The sequence below is a fragment of the Atheta coriaria genome, unplaced genomic scaffold (genome assembly GCF_025399875.1).
Source record: "Atheta coriaria isolate IRGN ID8LTWV9N9 unplaced genomic scaffold, Caltech_Dcor_3.1 hic_scaffold_9_pilon, whole genome shotgun sequence".
In the NCBI taxonomy this organism is placed as follows: domain Eukaryota; kingdom Metazoa; phylum Arthropoda; class Insecta; order Coleoptera; family Staphylinidae; genus Dalotia; species Dalotia coriaria.
Genome location: NW_027045451.1, coordinates 10,809,181 through 10,827,549, shown reverse-complemented (window position 1 = coordinate 10,827,549; position 18,369 = coordinate 10,809,181). Strand labels below are relative to the sequence as shown.

At 40.1% G+C, this 18,369-nt stretch overlaps 1 protein-coding gene across 3 annotated transcripts in view; it reads right to left on the bottom strand.

Moving 5' to 3' along the window:
* Positions 1-38: 38 nt before the first annotated feature.
* The window catches only part of side-VI (sidestep VI), a 147,041-nt gene continuing 128,710 nt past the window's right edge, over positions 39-18,369 (bottom strand). For 2 of the 3 annotated variants that reach the window (XM_065311879.1, XM_065311880.1), the window contains 8 exons: positions 11,675-11,838; positions 10,003-10,147; positions 9,202-9,332; positions 3,979-4,138; positions 3,320-3,916; positions 2,997-3,257; positions 2,744-2,889; positions 39-1,844 (listed from right to left, as the gene is read on the bottom strand). In XM_065311879.1, the coding sequence (XP_065167951.1) occupies positions 1,527-1,844; positions 2,744-2,889; positions 2,997-3,257; positions 3,320-3,916; positions 3,979-4,138; positions 9,202-9,332; positions 10,003-10,147; positions 11,675-11,838 (1,922 nt within the window). In that variant the 3' untranslated portion in view covers positions 39-1,526. Of the gene's footprint in view, positions 1,845-2,412; positions 2,498-2,743; positions 2,890-2,996; positions 3,258-3,319; positions 3,917-3,978; positions 4,139-9,201; positions 9,333-10,002; positions 10,148-11,674; positions 11,839-18,369 lie in introns of all 3 variants that reach the window. The other variant, XR_010549800.1, reaches the window with a different exon arrangement.

Genomic DNA, 18,369 nt, shown 5'->3' with positions numbered 1-18,369 from the left:
TTAATAATATTAGGTAATATTAAAATAACATACACAAATTTGTAAATTTATTAGTATATTTATTTTAGTACCTCGAGAAATAATATTTCGTAAAGACACAATAAAAACATATTCAGAGACAACGAGAATTGTTAGTTTTGGGTCGTCTTGGTATCCTCCGTTATTTCGTTATTGTTGCTGTATTTAATTTGCATTAATTGATGATGAGAATCTTCCTAAATATTTTGTTATTCTTTATTCGTTTGCATTGGCGCATTGCATCGCACGAACCTCACGAATTAATATAATTTCTTAGACATTACATATTTTAATATGACTTTTATGAACATTAAACAATTCATCATTATAGATATTTTCATAATAATATACCATGTATGTAACACTCCGCGCTCTCATTTTTTCTCTGTGGGGGGAAGTGCACCGATATTGTTATATCACATTGAATAATAAATGTAATTTGAAGGTATTTCCATTTCGGTTCGCTTTTGCTCAATTATTTCATTCTCAAAATGTTCGTGTTTATTTACAATTTGTACAATATGCTAATATTTGTGCTACCGTTTTGTTACTGTCCGCATCGTAGAGTATTTCCATCGGAATGGAATCGATTCGTCCTCTCTACTTTCTCCTCGACGAAAATCGATAGAATTTTCAGTCGTGTGTGAAACAATCCTCAAAGATAAAATTCAGTCTAAGTAAACATTTGCGTAATAATTTTCATTTGTTACAAAAACGTGGCGCACATTTTTTCAACGTTTTGTTTCATTGCAATATCTTCGCTGCATATCAATATATAAAAATCTTCCTAGAGTATCTTTGGATATAATATTAATTTAATGTCCATTTACAAATTGCCTTTCCTACAATCTGAATACTTCCCGCCGCTCACCGCTCGCATTTCGACTAGATAAAAAATTATTAATCTTTAATAAGATATTTTGTTTAGTTTGCATTTTTGTTCATTTTTAATTGTTTTTAGTATTAATATAGATGATATATGTTCGTAGAGTCTCTTAACAATTACATTAATACGTTAGATTAGCTAAGTTATACATTAGTTTGCATCCCGTCGTTTGGTTGGTTTGAAAAATTTAATTACGCTTTGAAAATGGTTCGTTCCTTACTGAGTATGTTTGACAATATGTATGTTGTTCGTCATGCGGGCCCAAGAGGTCGCCCGTTGTACACCATGAACATTGATACGTTACTTCGATAATTACATCTAATTACGGAGAAGATATGGCGTGGGCAATAACAATAAAACGTAAAAAAGTTAATAAAATGTAAATATAAATCTAAATTAAATGATCAGAAGGGGCGTGCAAGTCCCAGTCGTCGATATGATAGATTCGTGATATTTAAGTATCGACAAAATGTCTCTAAGATTCACTGAGCTGTCAATGAAGTCATATGCGTTTTTCTCCCACGTTAAAAATTCACTTCGATAGTTTCTTTAAGCATTATTCGATTTATTGTCCTCGTTTCACTCTATTTACAAAATGGCGACCGCAGAGGGCGCCACTGGTTTAGACGCAGCTCTCCTGCTGGCAGCCCATGAGCGGCGTCCGCACCGTGACCACTTCGCGATGATACAGCCCTGGTTTCGACATTGGGAACAACGAAGAGACCGGAGAAACCACCGGTGATGATTTTACCGCTGCCGCTGTGACCGCCGGTGGCATGGCGTTGCCATTAGGTGGTTTCTTGCTGTGGTCTATTTGCGCATAGATGGTGGGCTCATCGCGGGCGCGAAGCGTGCCATATTGGTTGCCGCCATTTTTTGTAGCGTCGAGCGTGTTTGGACGAACGAGTGAAAGCTCAGCATAAGTTACTTCATCGGGAACCTGCCAGAAAATAAAAATCAATATATAATATAATATTGGCTTATATAAATATATTTTATGTGCGTTTATGTCCGTTAGATGGCTGTAGTTTTTGTAATCGTGCTGTATAAGCGCTCTAAGCTTCATTTGAAATGCGGAATCTGGATTTTATTACATATTTGAGAAGCGGAACGTAATGCAGAACGCGAATGTAATCCATCTTTCAATTTAGCTTCGGTGCGTTGCTGTGTTTGACATGAATAAAATACTAGCCGGAGATATTGCCGCTTTTATAGATTTCTTTCTGGCGCGCGTGCGTGTTTGCCCGCCCTGGCGAAAGAATCGCGCATTTAGTATTTATATTATTTCGGATTCGAAAGAGCTATTTTATTCGGGGCGTGCACCGCAATAATGCGCGCCGCCTGTCGAAGCCGCACGGCGCAAAATAGAAAACGAAGAGTCGCAAAAAAAAGTAGCGCTATCGTGGCGACAGTTCAAAAATTAAAGCCTTTGAAGCTGAAAGACGCAAGGCGATAAGACTCCCTCAGCGCCGCGCGACGGTGAGTAGCGTGAATAAAAAATCACTTACGCAAATCGAAAATTGGTTTGAACTGAGGCGCGCCGAGAGAGAAGAAGCAAAATCAAAACGCATTCGGAAAAACGGAATAACGACCCTAGAAAATACAAAAATCAAAAAACAAACATCTTAAAATTTTAAAATTATGAAAACATAAAAAAAAATGAAAAATAAATCGTGCTCGGTGAAAGGGTTAAACCTTTGCGTAGCATAGTATGCGATGTGCACATTAATTTTTGCAGGTGCCCTCGATTTTTTTGTATGTTTTGTGTGCTTAAATAAGGTTATGTCCGCGTGACATCCGTCATATTTCATCTGTGTAGAGGGCGCTCGGGATACCTACGTGCTGCGGCTGGTACGCGCGATCCCGGGCAATGTAAGCCTCGCTAAGTGGCGTAATCCGCTGGCCCTCGAAGTCGTTGCCCGTCGTCAGCAGGGCGTTATTCAGGCCGGGCGTTTGCACAGCTGACCCTAGCTGGTAGTCGGAGTCTGCGGAAATAAAAACTGATTTATACCGGCACGAACATGATTGGCGAGGTGGTTTTTTCTGCTGCTGCTGCGGCGTCGGTTTTGCATGATTTCCGCACCGCGCATACCTTTGTTTGCCGGCACGACGTCGGGATTCTTGTCGTCCTTTTCAAACAAATCCTCCGATTCGGAGCGCAGTGGCAGTGTGACCTTCTCTTTCACGGGCAGGAATCCAGGGCGTGATGCATGTGAACCTTCACGTTGAGCAGCGCGGACTTTCAACGCGCCAAGGATGATGATTGTGACCAATAGTAAAGCGGTTACTATTCCAATCAAGATACCCAGAACTGGTGCAATGTCGTATTGATCACGAGTTCCAAGAGACAAAACTAAAAAATAAACATTTAAATGTAAAATTTAAAAATTTAAAAATTTTCAATTTTTTACATACCAGTCTGTTTTTCTGCGACTTTCAACGTGAAACCTTCAAGAGTAACACCTTCACTCTTCCCTTTAGCATTCGCCGAATACACAATCATCCTCAGGATCTTCCCAGCTTCCAACCCACTCACAGTAAACAAAGGAAACTTCGCGGAGACATTCGCATGCAAAACATCATTCTGCTCATCGTAGACCTCCAACAAAAAATACTGCGGTTGCCCACCATCAAAACCCTCCACACATTCCACCTCCAAAGATTCAGAGGTTTGATTCAATATGGTGCAGTTAAATGGCGGATCGGGTTTCCCCGCAGCGATGATATGAAAAACACAGGGTTCCAACTGTCGCCCGGCCAGGTTGTTCGCCCAGCACATAACCGTACCGTAATCTAGTTCGGTAACAGGAGTGTAGGTCAAGGTCGAGGAGGAGTGATGGATGCCGGTGTTGAAGTTCGTCTGGGGGACGTCCACCGTCTCGGCGGTGTTGTTGAACGACCATTTGAAACTTTCCGGCGGCGGGAACGATTCCACTTCGCATAACACGCGAGCCTTCTCATGGCGACCCACGCCGTAGACCCGCTTTTGTTCAGGGCGACAAATTGGCTTATCTGGTTGTACAAAAAATAAAATAGAACAATTTTGGTCACTTGGATAATCCGCAGATACTTACACATAATTTTCAACTCCACTTGATTGCTGTCCCCGTCACCTTCGACGTTAGAAGCAACACAAGAATAATTCCCAGCTTGACTCCGAGTGACTCCTTGAAGGGCCAGATCACTATTGCTCATGATAACACCACCTTTTTGATTCTGCTGCATTATTTGACCCTGTAAGCAGTAGAAAAACATTCAAGTATGTCAAATAACGTTGGTATTAAAATACCAAGTCACGTTTTGTTTAAAATTTATTGCGCATTCAAAACGTCGAAACGTACAACTGTACAACAACAGAGCGCGCGCATTGTAAGCAAACATGGAAAACAATTCGACCCACTCTACGCGGAAGGGGAACGGGTTGCCTAAGACTCGAAGTGAGGAAATTCCACGCGTTTTCGCATGCTTCTCCGGAAGCAACCGTTTTAATATCGCCGAATAGATGTATCCATTTCTCAAGCTCAAGCAAACGCTCGTGCCACGCGTCGAACCCTTCCTAAGAAGGAAGGAGCAAAACCCAGAAACTGGGGATGATGGCGTGCCTTGTGTGGCCGACGACGAATTCCGCGCCGTCCGCAGCGGTCCGCATTTCATTTACATGAAAGTGTGAGCAATGCGACGCGGTTTCTAAACGTTTACAGGTACAACCGACGGAAGGACCAAGGACCAAGGACGAAGCTGTGGGAGTCATGCATTATGCGACACACGGCACAGGGACAGGGACAAACATTCCTTTTATAATGCGTCACCCAAAGGACAAAGACGCGCCGGAAAGGAAAGCAAAAGTTTCACGCAAGTTTTTACACGTCCAAGGTAAAGAATCCGCAGTGGAAATGTCAATGTTTGCTTAATTAATTGCCGCTTTTTTCGTGTTCTATTTGCACGGGGGTGAAAACGATGCGTGCGCACTTTATTTTACGGCCGATGTGATTTTTTATTGGCGGCATAAAAGTTTCCGGCTAAGTAAATGAAACTAAAGCGAAAAGTTGGCGAACAAAGTCCGGTTCTGAATGTGAAGATAGTCTTCCCCACCTCTTCCTAGAGAAGAGGAAGGAATGCAAGAAATGTACGCATCTCACGTTTCAGGCGTAATTACAAAGCACGCGAGCGCCCTCTGCAATATAATAAACAGAGCATCTTACGTTCACCATCATGGCCGCCATCACGACCATCATCACCATTGCCGTTGACATTATATGCTCCTTCATGTAGGTGTATGTGTGTGTGTAGTTGGTAGTTGTCGTCGAGTTAAAAGCTACATGTTGTTGACGTGCGCCCGAAATTGTCACAATATTTCAGATTGTGCCGACGCGCGGAATTACCGCAAGTTGGGGAACGACTAAACTTCGTTTATTAATTGTTGTTGTGCTCTTGTTGTGCGCCAGCAAGCATGTCTTGGAACAACCCTGATGAGTACACACATAGATGTGTGTGGTTGTGGTCTACGCCATCTTGAATCTTTTCAATGTGAGGTTATGAGATAAATATGAGTAATATTTCTTTCGCTAAAGTTTGACCAATGAAATTTTGATGTGAATCATGGAGTTGCATTGGTATTGTCGCCGGATATAAAACTATCGTGTGTATTATAGTCGAAAAGGAAAACATTTTTATAGATGTGCCAGTGAACTATATTTGCGCCGCGTGTATTATACGAGCATACATATAAACATAAATCAAAATTGCAGTGCAGCGCACGCTCGATGCGCGTGCAGTGGCCGTAAATCCTAAATTAAAAACTACAATTTTCGGAGTTTACGACCGAATCGTCCAGTTTTCTTCCGACGCCGCACTTTTATTTATAAGTTTTCTTTTCTCGCGCATTAAGCATTTCGCTCAGGTGTTTCGCCGAATGGGAGAAAATTGCTGCCGACAGCAATTTGCTAATGTATCTGCGATTATCTTTAGATATTCCAAATTCCGATCTAAAAAAAATCTAATCACGAAAGATGTCGACGTTTTTCTTTCTCGTCTCTTCTCGCCTGGATTTGCAAGATTTGAGTTCAGTTTATTTTCCGTATGGTTTTCTGCTTATTGCGCCCGCGGTCGCCTCTCGCCTTTCAGTCATATATTAGTTTTTATCGGTTCGGAGCTCGCGAGCTTGCGCCACACATACAAGTATAATATATCTGGTTTAGATTTGAAAAGGAGAACCCAAAACCGAGACCATAAAGAGAAGTGCCGGCGAATAGACACGCTTTTTCGCCATTGCGACTGCATTCAAGCAAAAGATTTTCCTTTTGAAGCGCGCCACTAACAACTTCTCATAAAAAGCAAAACAGAAATACTGTCAGTTACGACAAAAGCATTTAATTTGTTCGCGCGTTAGAAGAATGTGACACATCTCGGTGGGTGCAAGTGCTAAAAATGTTTTAGATGTTAACGTCAGCCGAGATTATTTACAGCGCCGGTATCTTCTTTTTAGTTTTGTGGGTCGTGGTAAAACGCTTCACCTAGTTTTATAATTGTACTACTGTCAAGCAGCGCTGGTATGCAACGCCGTCTCGAGGCTTTTACCACCCGTGTTTGCAAGACACGTTTGTGTGGGTGTACGTGTCACTGCGCTGGGACGCAGACCCGGAGTGTAAGTGGCTTTCCAGGCGGCGCTTTATCTTGTAACGCGAGGCGCGCCGAAGAAACGTCTTCGCGAAAACGAAACGGTCTTTGCATACGAAACACAACGAGCCCACATTTCGTGCAACGTCATTCAAAACGCTACCGCAAAATATCCTGCATTAAAAACCCAACAAAACAGCCACAACCACTGTGGATAATTAATCTTTTCGAGGACAATACACGAATGTCTAATTTTATCGCGTTTTGAGGTCGAATGTTGATTTTTGTGATTTATTTCGCTTCGAGAACTTTTGTTTTCAATTAGGAGCATCTTGTACGCGGGTTGATCTCATTGCCATTCAGCTTGTAGGGCAGTCCATTAGGAATTCCGCACGCTCATCCTGTTAGCGGTTAATTTTAAATCCGCTAAAGACGTCCCGAACGGATGCAGACGCCGCAAGACGCTTTGTCGGATTAGCGTGGACTTGAGTCTTTAGTCTCTGAGACAATCCGAACTGTCCTCGAACGACTAACCAACAAATGTGCGGATTGAAGTGTTAATTCCTGCCGATCAAGCATCAAACAGGTTATGTACGCGATTGTAAGTGAGGTTAGGTTGGCAATTTTTGTTCTGGCAGTAGTGCAGAAATTAAGAAGGGCAAAAGTTTAAATGAGCTTTAATCGAAAATCGATGCGAGTCGAGTTCTGCACGTCTCATTCGCCTCTCGAATGGGCAACCAGGCGCGCAAACAAACGCGAACTAAACGTCCGCTTGCCGAGGGCGGAATCGTCGACAGAATGGCAAACAAAGAAAAATTAATCCGTTTTTAAAAGTTTCGCCCCAGCTTACATTCGATAGAATTTTCCACTGCAAACAATTTCTTCACTAGTAATGAAACTTTTAAAAATTAAAAATAAAAAACATTGCCGGTTTTATTTCATAGATGTCGCTGATGAATAGCTCAAAATGTAGGGGTGAACAACGCATTGTCGTAATCGTGCGTATCGTCGCATCATCGAGTGGATTAATTATCGGCGCACCTTCGTAATCCTCGAGTTGATGTAATAATCATTAATTATATTAAAGGTTGGAAGTTGGAGGGCCTTTTCTACATCCAAGGTGGAGAATATCGATTACACTTCATAACAATTGATTCTCATGCGCGAGGGGTTGGTAATTTTCTGAATGGCGGGTGGTATTGATATTAATATTCCTATACATAATGGCCTTAATCTAATCAATCATTAAATGATCTATATGCTACCATAACCTCAAAATTATAGGTTATGTTTTTATTGAGTTTGTGAGGTTAGGTCGGTTTTTAATGCTTTGCTAGCTGTCAAAATGTTATTTTTCACTCTCTAGAGACATCCTGAGATTGCCCGTCGACATAAAACTGCAGGTCGCCATTGTCGTCGTCATTTCCGGGTGTGGAGATGCAATAAAAAGCGCGAGTCACAGGACATAAAAAGTACAGCAAGTAAGAAGCTGCTCCTGCTCGACGACCATAATATAATGCAAATAAGATCAGATTATTTCGACGTCGAGTGTGAAATCCAGAAGAATCGAGGTTTTCTTCTCGGATCTCTTGGACTAGCCTAACGGCGGGTATTAAATTTGAAGACGGCAGATAAGGCAAAGTGCAGCTCTCCGTGCGTTCATCGACGGCGTCTTCAAAAAGAAGTTAAAACAAGATACATAAAACTTGTTCGATTTAGGAAACGGCCGAGCGCGAAACTTCAAATATTGTTGCCCAAGGACCGAACGAACGACCCACTTCCACAGCAGATTGCATCTTGTAGAAAGAGAAGCGAGAAGCGAGTAGAGAAAGAAAAATAAGGTCGTTCTCCAAAGTTGGGTCGTGCCCCGTACCATTCATTCTTTCCAAGGTGGAGACGCAAACTTTTCAACGCGGTCTCGATGTTTATATTTGCAACTACACGCTGTATTACAGCGGAAACTCGACAACATCGAACTAGTTACGCAGGTGGGGCGCGTCGAAGAGAAGATGTAAAACGCAAGTGTGTTTAATGTATTTAACGTCGAAGCGTGTTTATCGGTATTCGACTACGAGTACATCTATATATGTGTATAGCACTTGCAAACTTGCCGATACGCTGATAACGCGAATTAATTATTACGTGTTGCGAGTAACTTTCCACTTTCCACTTTGCGCAAATTGCAAGGCGACAATTCTAATTCACCGCGATGCGAAAATTATTTCGACTCGACGTCAAAACGAGTTTAAACTTTGGAAGAAACGGTTCGTTATTTGCATTGCATCCGCGTGTAGTGTGTTGCCGCATCCGAAAAGAGAAACCCGCAACGAAAACGTAATTGCACTTCGTTAGACGCGTTTCGCGAGAAAACCTCAGGTTAACGCAATTTTCGCGCCGGGCGTTGAAGAGCCGAGTGCAAAGTTAAAATTAATTTGTCTTTCAATTAAAACGGAGCGCGCGAGTACAACACGGTGGCGCCACTAGTCTTCAAACTGTCATCGTGCGTGATTGTCACGCGCGCGCACTTAAAACTGCGTGAAATATTGAATGCGATGTAATGACACGATGACTTAGCGCTGAATAAACATGAGTACAATTCAACGTCGAATAAGAATGAGGTGAAGAATTGAAATTCGACGCGCGGGTGTGTGTTGAAAATGGAAAACGAAAGTTTAACTTACGTTGTGCTTCCAGAGAACTTTGTACGCCCACGGGTTTGCGTTCACTTTGCATTCGAAGTAGACGTCGTCGCCCTCCTCGATGTCGTCCGGATTCAGATTAGAGCCCAGCGAGAGGTGAAGAATCGGCAGATCTGCAAAGCTCAACTCCTCAACACAAAGCAACCATTTCCAATGTTTTCAATACGCCGCCGGCGATAATCCGAGGCGGCGGAAGTCTTTTTTTCGGTTTTCTCGTCGCCTCATCATCGGCGGCGTACCGGAAGCCAAAGAAAGCGTCTCGCCGGATGTTTACCGATATTTGATTCATTCTGAGATTTTTTCGCGCGGAAATTCCAAGGTGGAGAGCAAAAAAAAGTTTCTGTATGCGTCAAAATCCGCGTGTGTGGCGAAAAGCCACACTCAAATAACTTTCCTTGCGGCTGATAATATATAGATTGAGAATCGCGCAAATATCGCCGGAGTTGTGATCGTGCCAAAGATTAAAAGTGTTTTTCACGTTCACCCTACTCCAGCAGAGTCAAATCATCACAATTCACCGTCGGCGCCTCCACCAAAATAGTAAAAGCGATTTCTTTTCTTTCAGACAAACGAAAAGAAAATAAAACCGTTGAGTCTAGTTTTAGTTCCATTGTTGAACACTTGCATCCATGGCACGATCACGTTTGCATCGTTCGTTAAAAGGTGTTTACCGAAAGATAAAGATTTCGGACGCGCGGAGTTTATTAGCGATAAATCGCACCGGGATATCGTAAAACGAAGGAAAGAAGACATTACTCAGCGGGTAATGTAAGCGCTACTCACAGAAAATGTTTAGTTTAATGGAGGATTCTTCCATGCCGTTCTGCACGAGATGATTGACAGCACGACATGTCAATGTGCGGCCATTGTCCAGACGTGACGGCATGAATGTCAATGTCGACGTGCTTGAGTTACCATCAAGTGAATCCTGAAATAAGAAAAAAAATTAAATTAATTTACTTGAAAGTAGTTTTTATTGTTTTTTATTTTTTAGTGAGTAATGAGGAGAGATTAAAATTACATAAACTTGTAACCCTTATGAAACGAAACGAAACGAAAAAAAGAAAAACGCGCACAAAGCGAGTTTAATTCATTGTATATGTAGATTGTTAGCGCAGTTGGAATGAACACGAATGCAACTAATTTGAAAGTAATGAAGATTCATTAATCTCGCGCCGCCGTGCGACGTTTGCGCGCTGAATGAAAAAGTTATTTAACAAGCACACAAAAACAAACAGAACTAGAAATAAGCTAAATGCGGCAAACAAAAATTAAACACTGGAAACAAAAAAGTTGACGAAGCTTCATAAACGTCTGTTACACACTGCAAAGCTCAAACATTTTATTTTACATAATTAGTTTGTATGCACTTTAATTAGCCTCGAGTGTATATCAAAATATTACTAATAAAAAATACATAGTTGAATTTATTTCATTTGTCAATTTTTGAAATATATTCACATGCGCAATATAAAAACGGTTTCCATTTTTATAATATTAATAAAAATTTATACGTTGCGCACCGGGAGCGGAAACAAGCGCACACGGAGGGGTTGGCAAACGAATAAAAATAAATAACAAGTTCGGAAGCGTGGGAGCGCTTTGAAAAGTTTTTAACCATCCGAGCGACAACTCCAACTACCACACTTACATCTCGACGACAGATTTTGCGCTGTTTTATTGGATTTTATTTTATTGCCCGCCCCTTCCGCCCCACAAATTGCACCGAAATATCTAGGAGAATGTTGTTTCAAGGAACGTTTATTGCAGAGCTGAAAATTGCTATGATTATCTCCTCTTTAGAATGACAGCGGCGCAAATCCAGCATGTGCGATAAATTTTCATCCGCGTCGCTCAATAAAATATGTTTGCCATTTTCATAACAATAACACATTCGTCGCGATGAGCGACAGCGCGAATCCGATCCGCGCCCCAGATACCTCCGCGCACTCCCCGCGCGATCGATGGATTTCCATTCATGTCGCGCGCGTTCACGCATTGTTTGCTTTTATATAATTCACTTGACGCGAGTGACAATGGCGTCGAAAAATGAACAATGGCTTTTAAAATAAAATGCAAAAAATGAATACAAATAGAGTAGAATTTATAGAATAGGTTGCATACAGGGTGTATCAAGTGATGAAAATATATATTTTTCTATTTTCATATTTAAAATGACATTTTTTATCACGGATTGCCAAAGTCGTGACTAAAGTACTTTAGACACGGGTTTTAGTCACGGGGTGGAGCTTGCGCATGCGCATAAAGTGGAAGTAGAAAAAAATAGCGTAAGCATCACGTCGCTAATCGTTGATAAAATGCCACTTAGCGCACTTGATATTTAATTTTCTTTTTTTTTTCTTTTTTTGTGACAGATTTAATTTTATAAATAAATCACAACTGATTGGAGCACTTAAATCAGTAGGTAATTTAAAGTGTAAGTAAACGTTCTCACCACTTGAGTGTGATTAAACATGTAGGGTTTCATTTCCTTGTTGTCCATCCACCAGGTGATTTTCGCCGGAGGGCGTGACCCGAACGTTTGGCACGCGATCTCGTACTTTCGGTCGGCGGAGAATGGATTGTTGCTGCTCAATATTTCAGCTTTCAGCGGCCGAACTGAAACATATAAAAACACAAAAATATGAAAAAAAGTCATTAGAATCACTTAGTGTTATATTATAACGCCATCTAGTGAAAAACTATCCAACTAAATGCTTATTTCCTTCCCTTTTGTTTGCGCGCCGTTTGTTTATTTATTTGTTGTGTCGATTTGTGATTTGTCGATTTTCCTCAGTAAATTTGTTGACAAACGACCGCGCGACGCACGATGCGCAAACGCAAACAGACATTAGAAACGCTACGAAAACAAGCGATCGCAAACAGCGAAAACAAACACACTGCGGGAGAAATACAAATATCACCGAAATGTCGGAAATAAATGACTAAAAGCGACGAGGGAATGAATGGTCAAAAGCGACCGGCGCAGACGGAAAATCATATCGCGAACAAAAAGCGAAAATTAATTCAGAAACTAAATTGGCCCCGGAATAAATTTAGCAAAATTTCAAATCGAAAACGATTGTAATGATTTGCGTGCAACCGAATCACACAAAATTTAATTTGCTTTAATTTAGAAAACGGATTTAATTAGTTAGATTAATTAAACAAATAATTTCGAATGCACAGATTGAAAAAGCTTAATGTTTGTGGCGTTTTATGCACTCGCCATAAAATTACAATTGAATGCATACACATATTACACAACAAACTGAACATAATCAATTATACGAATTATGTTATTTCGGTGCGAGTCAAGAGCAGGCTCATTAGTAACGCTTGCAGTAAAATGGCGGCGTGAGTAGGTAATGCGCTGTGCAAATATTTTTATATTCACTACCCGCCGGCATAATAATAATGCGCTGATAACGCGGAGGGTGGAAATTTAACAAACAAACTAACGTGTTGTACGCAAATTTGACGTTTGAATTCAACGAGGCGGCAATTAAAAATCGATTAGCAAGTACCTACTTAGTTTACTCAAGTCACATATAACAACAGTGAAAAAAGAACAAATAATTAATTGGTCATTAAATAACTTTCTTAGAAAAATGTTTTTTTTAGCAGTTTTTCGTATTTTTTTGTCAAAAAACACATTTTTCTACCTCCATCTTTAAATTTTAGTCGTGACTAAAGTATTTTTTTGTACTTTCACCTTTAAAGCGATACTTTTTTCATGGTTTTGAGACACAAAAAGTGACAATTTAATCACGGATAGCTAAAACCGTGTCTAAAGTACTTTAGTAATGGGATGGAGCTGGCGTCTGCGTATTTGCCTAGTTTTAAAATACAAAAGTTCATATTTTGAAACTTAACGTAAAAATTCAGTGGATATAGAAAAAAAAAACGTAAGCATCTCGTTGCTAAATGTGGCTAAAGTGTCACTTCGCGCACTTGATACTTAATATATTATATTATTACAAAAAAAAACAAAATTTGTATTTTTCGCATTTTCAATTATATTTTTGCTTCTTTTATACCAAATAACTAAATGCGCACTTGCTCCACTTCATCTTACATGTATTTCTCCGTGGGTGTAAGTACTTCTGAGTCGATCCGAACCGAAAACTCTAAACTCAAGCGGTTTCCCTCGCCGCGAAAAGAGATCGGGATAATGTAGTGTATTTAAATAGCTGCTTAAGTTATAAAACACGAACCTGCATCTGCTCGAGCGCGCTCTCCAACATGATCACAACCACGACCGCAAAACTGAGAGTCTAGAACTTGGCGCGCTCCAGAAGATGATATTTCTATTGTATTTTGTGCTATACTATAGCTACGCGAGTTGCTCAGTGTGTGTGTGGGTGTAAGAAAACGACCATTAGAGCGCCGGCAACAAGCGAACGCGACTAATAACGCATGCAACACATGCTGCTTTCCTTCGTGGCGAAGGCGCCGGGCTACCGCGTTTAATAAATAATATCAAAAGAAGGACGCAATCGATATTTGCACACTTTGATGTTTTCTATCCACTTACGTCGGTCAATCATTTTTATGTTTTGAAATTTTTAACAATATTATTCAGGGGTTATTGACATGGGTTGAGTTGATGTTGAATATTGAAGAGAAATTCATTAATTTTTATATGATTTCTAAGAATTGAAGGAAAGATATAAATAATTTAAAATATTTTATTTAAAAAAATAAGAGACGCTATTGATTCACTGTAGCGCCTTCTAGACTCGAATTATATAACTGTGACTATAATTGAAGCAGTATATCAACTTTCATCCCTAATTTAACACCCTTCTAGTTATATATTTGCAACAAAAAGAAGTCTAAGCTATTTTCTTAGCTAATAAATATATTTATACCAAATTTTATCAAAATTGCTTCACAGATTTTTGCGTAAAAGCGAAACAAACATACAAAACACAAAAATTTGCATTTAAATTATCTGTTTTGATGTAGTAAATTAATAAAAATGTTACTGAATACAAATAAATTTGTTATATAAATAAAATTAAACTTAAAAACAAATTTATTGGCTTTTGCTGTTGGTGGTTCTGAAAGACTCGCCGTCGAGTGCTTTGATGACATAATGACGTAATGAAAACATTAACTTTTCCCGCAGCACCCGACGTTCACGTGCGCGGCGCGGACAAAAGTAAACACAGCATAATTCAATATACTAAATTCCCGTTCCGGTGCACTTGCAGTACGAGCGCAAACATTCGAGAAGTGCAACGCGTAAATTCATCACAACCGGCAAACAGACTTCTAATTCCAGCGCATGCGACTGACTGCAGCAGCGCGCCAGGTTGCGACACAACGTTTTAAAATATTTATTATGCAGAAAAAGGACGCGCGCACGCCGGTTGTGAATAAAATTAGTTCGTCGCCGGCAGCCGGACCACGACCGCAAAATTTCGAAAGAACTTTCGGACTTTCGGGAAACAGTTCCGTTTCGCTCCTCGCATCGGTTTCACTTTGGGCGGCACAAAGCGCCAACGTTCGTGTCGCGGCAATGCACACACACAATTTCAAAAATGATTAATTAAAAGTAGAAAATGTACTCGTTCTACGAGTACACTCGGCGTGGGACCACGGTCACGTTTTCGTAGAAATGTGTACCCGGTTAGAAATTAATTCGAAATTAAATACTAGCTTGCAAAACACAACGCTCCTGCATTTGCGGTTGGAAAAAATGTTATACCCACTTAAGGGCAGACGTAAAGGTGAACTAATTAATTAACTTTTAATTAAAACTCGTACAAAAAGTAAATGCAGAAAAAATTAAGTGTCTAGATGTTTTTATTTTGCAGGACTTAATTTTCCGGGTAATGATCTTGACATATAAAAAAGTAATTAATGCTTTAATACCCACACACTGGTTTAGTTTAGGGTCAAATGTGAAAAGAACCCAAAAGATTCCAATTCAGATTGCACACAAAAGGATAAAACACAAAAATCAGTTAAAAACAAGTTTTTTAAGTAAAAAAATTACAAAAATGGTATAAACGGCATTTTAAGAAAACTGAAGCCTGTGATTAAAGTACTTTAGTCATGACCGTGACTAAAGTGCCACTTTTTGTGTTTCAAAACCGTGGAAAAAGTGAAAGTAGAAAAAAAATACTTTTAGTTTGGTTTTGACTTTGAAAATAATAATAAAAAAAAAAGGTTTTAGCTGTAGCTGTAGCGAATTAAACAATTGGGAAATTCGTGATTCAAGATTGTTAATTTAAGATAGCAGGGTGAATGCGTCGTGCTTCAAGTTGGAACTTCAATTCCAAATCTTGAGATGTGCGTCTGATGTACGCGAGGCAAGAAAAAAAAGCGAAACGAACTGGAAACTGGAACGAAACGAGCAACGAGCGTGGAAAAATAAATTAAGTACTTCAGCGTGTGAAAGGCGACGTGCAGCGGCGCGCGAAAGACAGCGGCAGTCGAAAAGCTGATCGGCGCCCTCGCGGCCGAGGGTTAATTGGTATGCGCGCGTCGAGCGCGGTATCGAAATCGAATCGGCGCGCCATTATCTCGTCATTAAATGAGCGAATATTTATAGATAGATAATCAGAGTTTCTCTGTCAAGAAAAGAAATCATTTACTTTTTACACAACTCGTATTTATAGTCAAAACTAATTAAGAAAATAAAAATAAAAAGTGTTTAGTTAATTACTAATTAAATTAATTAGGTTAAAATGTAGCAATCGCTCTGTACTCACTCTGTTGAAAAAAGAAATTGAACGCGGCAAATTCCGATGGCGCGCGCGCGTAGATGCAAATTTCCAATTAATGCAATTACACCGACGTCGCGTCCGCATTAAATCAACACCGAAAACCATTAATTCATAATTACGCTCGCTGGACTCGCGCTTTGTGTCCGCGTAAGCAAACATTTTTCGCGCGACGCGCAGCGGATTACCCAATCCGAAGCACGCGCGCGCATGTATCGATATCAAACGAATTCCATTAAAACGTCGAAATTAATTAAACTTTTGCGCGCACCAGATTTATTTATTGCGACAGAATATTAATAACAAACATGGCTTATTTCCACCAGCCCAACTAGTACATGAGTTACAACATCAAATAATAATTAAATACTTTTGTTATAGATTTCAAACAAATTACAAAAATTTCATTTGAAATTTTCCTGTGTGTGAGTGTGAGTGTTGGGTATTGGTTGGGGATGTATTCGATGCGTTTCGAATGCGTGTTTGAAACATTCCAACTTTTTTAGATATTTAAATGTCGTTCCGCTCGTTCGAATGGCATTTGTGCTCGCAAAGTGTAATATCCACACTTTGGAGGCTCTCCACGCGCTCGCCGCTCGTTTGAAAACAGAGGGAATGCCAAAGGGAGAATGCGGGGAAGTGCGCACGCGAATGCCGATGGAGGAGCCCTTTCAAGTTGCGCTCAAGAGCCAGCCATCCTGCCGGCTCACAGAATGTCAACTGGTGCTGGTGTGAACATTGTGTCGACAAACGCCACCCAAAAATACAAACAGCACACAAAAAACGCATTTTTGTACCATTAGTGCAGTATAATCAGTTTCAATACTACACTTTATTCACGCTAATACTATGATTGACTAAAACAGTGATTTTTGGTTGTCACCGACTGTAGGCAACCAATTATACTCGCCAATAATTATATGTTGATAATTAGCATGATTTTCGCATTTACTTTTGCATTATTTTCTTTAAAAAAGCAGAAAAAATGAAAAAAAATCTCCAAAATAGTTTGCAACCAACTTAACACTGACATCCAATTATAGAAAATGAATAATGAGGTTGAATACTACACTTTATTCACGTTTTTATAAGTTTCTATTGTTTTCATGCAAAACATTTATGGAAATCTTTTATGATTGCCCGATTTTGAACGTGATTAAAACCGCCCCAGGGCACAATGAATATAAATATGCATGGAATATTGTTATGCAATTTACACGAAACGATACGAGTGCACGAAACAATTATACGACTCGACGTGAGATTGAGATTGTGGGCACATGGCAGTAATTTGCCCGCCGCATAACTTCATTCTTCGCTTTAACGCGGCGCAGTCACATTCGATTTGCGAGGAACGAGACGTTTGCGATAGTTTTACGACAATTTTTGCATGACTGAATTGACAGAGCAATTTGCATGCAATGCTCGTAAAAACGAAACTGGAATAAAGGCAGCGAAACGCAAAAATCGCTTCCTTGGCGTTTTAAGATCCGCCCCACGGACTGAGAAAGGAGTGGTATACATTGCATAGGCGGAGTTTAAATCCTATGTTAAAGAATACATCAAGGAGGAGTCAGTACCATGCCCACACATAAAATGGGCGTGGCTTATTACATGTTTAACGCCTTCTGAATATTTTTTTCATTTTGATATAACCAGGATTAATATCCATAGAGTACTCATAACCAGCGCGAAATCTATTGTAATGTATATTGGGTTGCATAACTTTGCCGCAATGATATACCTATAGCGGCACTCCCTCTTTTGCAAAAACAGTATTCTTCGTGCACGGAATGAAGATGACAGCGTGGACGAAATGACGCATAGTATTTAATAAGCCAGCGCCGTTAATACACTCCCGGCATGAACGAAATAACTATTTAAGCTCTTGCGCTCGACGAAGCTTTTCGCCGAGTTACGGATGCATACGGCGAGCCACTGCATTACGATATTAATATTCATGAGCGGCCGTGCGATGGACGAGTCGCATGTTACATTTTAGCTTTGCGCTGCCGCCACACATATTTTTCCTCGGTAATATTTGCCTGCGCAGACGGTCCGGCATTACCATATAATGATTTGCCGAGTCGGCTAATTTTCAGCCGCTAGGAATTAAGCAAACATTCCATGTGGTTTTTATTCGACATTTTTATACTGTATTTTATTCGATGAGTAAAATAATATTTTTCTTTAAAATTCTCTTTTTCCATAGTTTTAAGGTCAAAAAGTGGCATTTTAGTCACGGACGGCTAAAACCGTGAGTAAAGTACTTTAGTCACGGGCTTTAGTCACGGGGTGTGGCATTTGGCTGTGGCTAAAATGTTTGAGCTTTTTAGAAAGTCTCTAAACGTGGTTAAAGTGCCACTTAGCGCACTTGACATTTAATATACAATATTGAAGTACTAAAATTGAA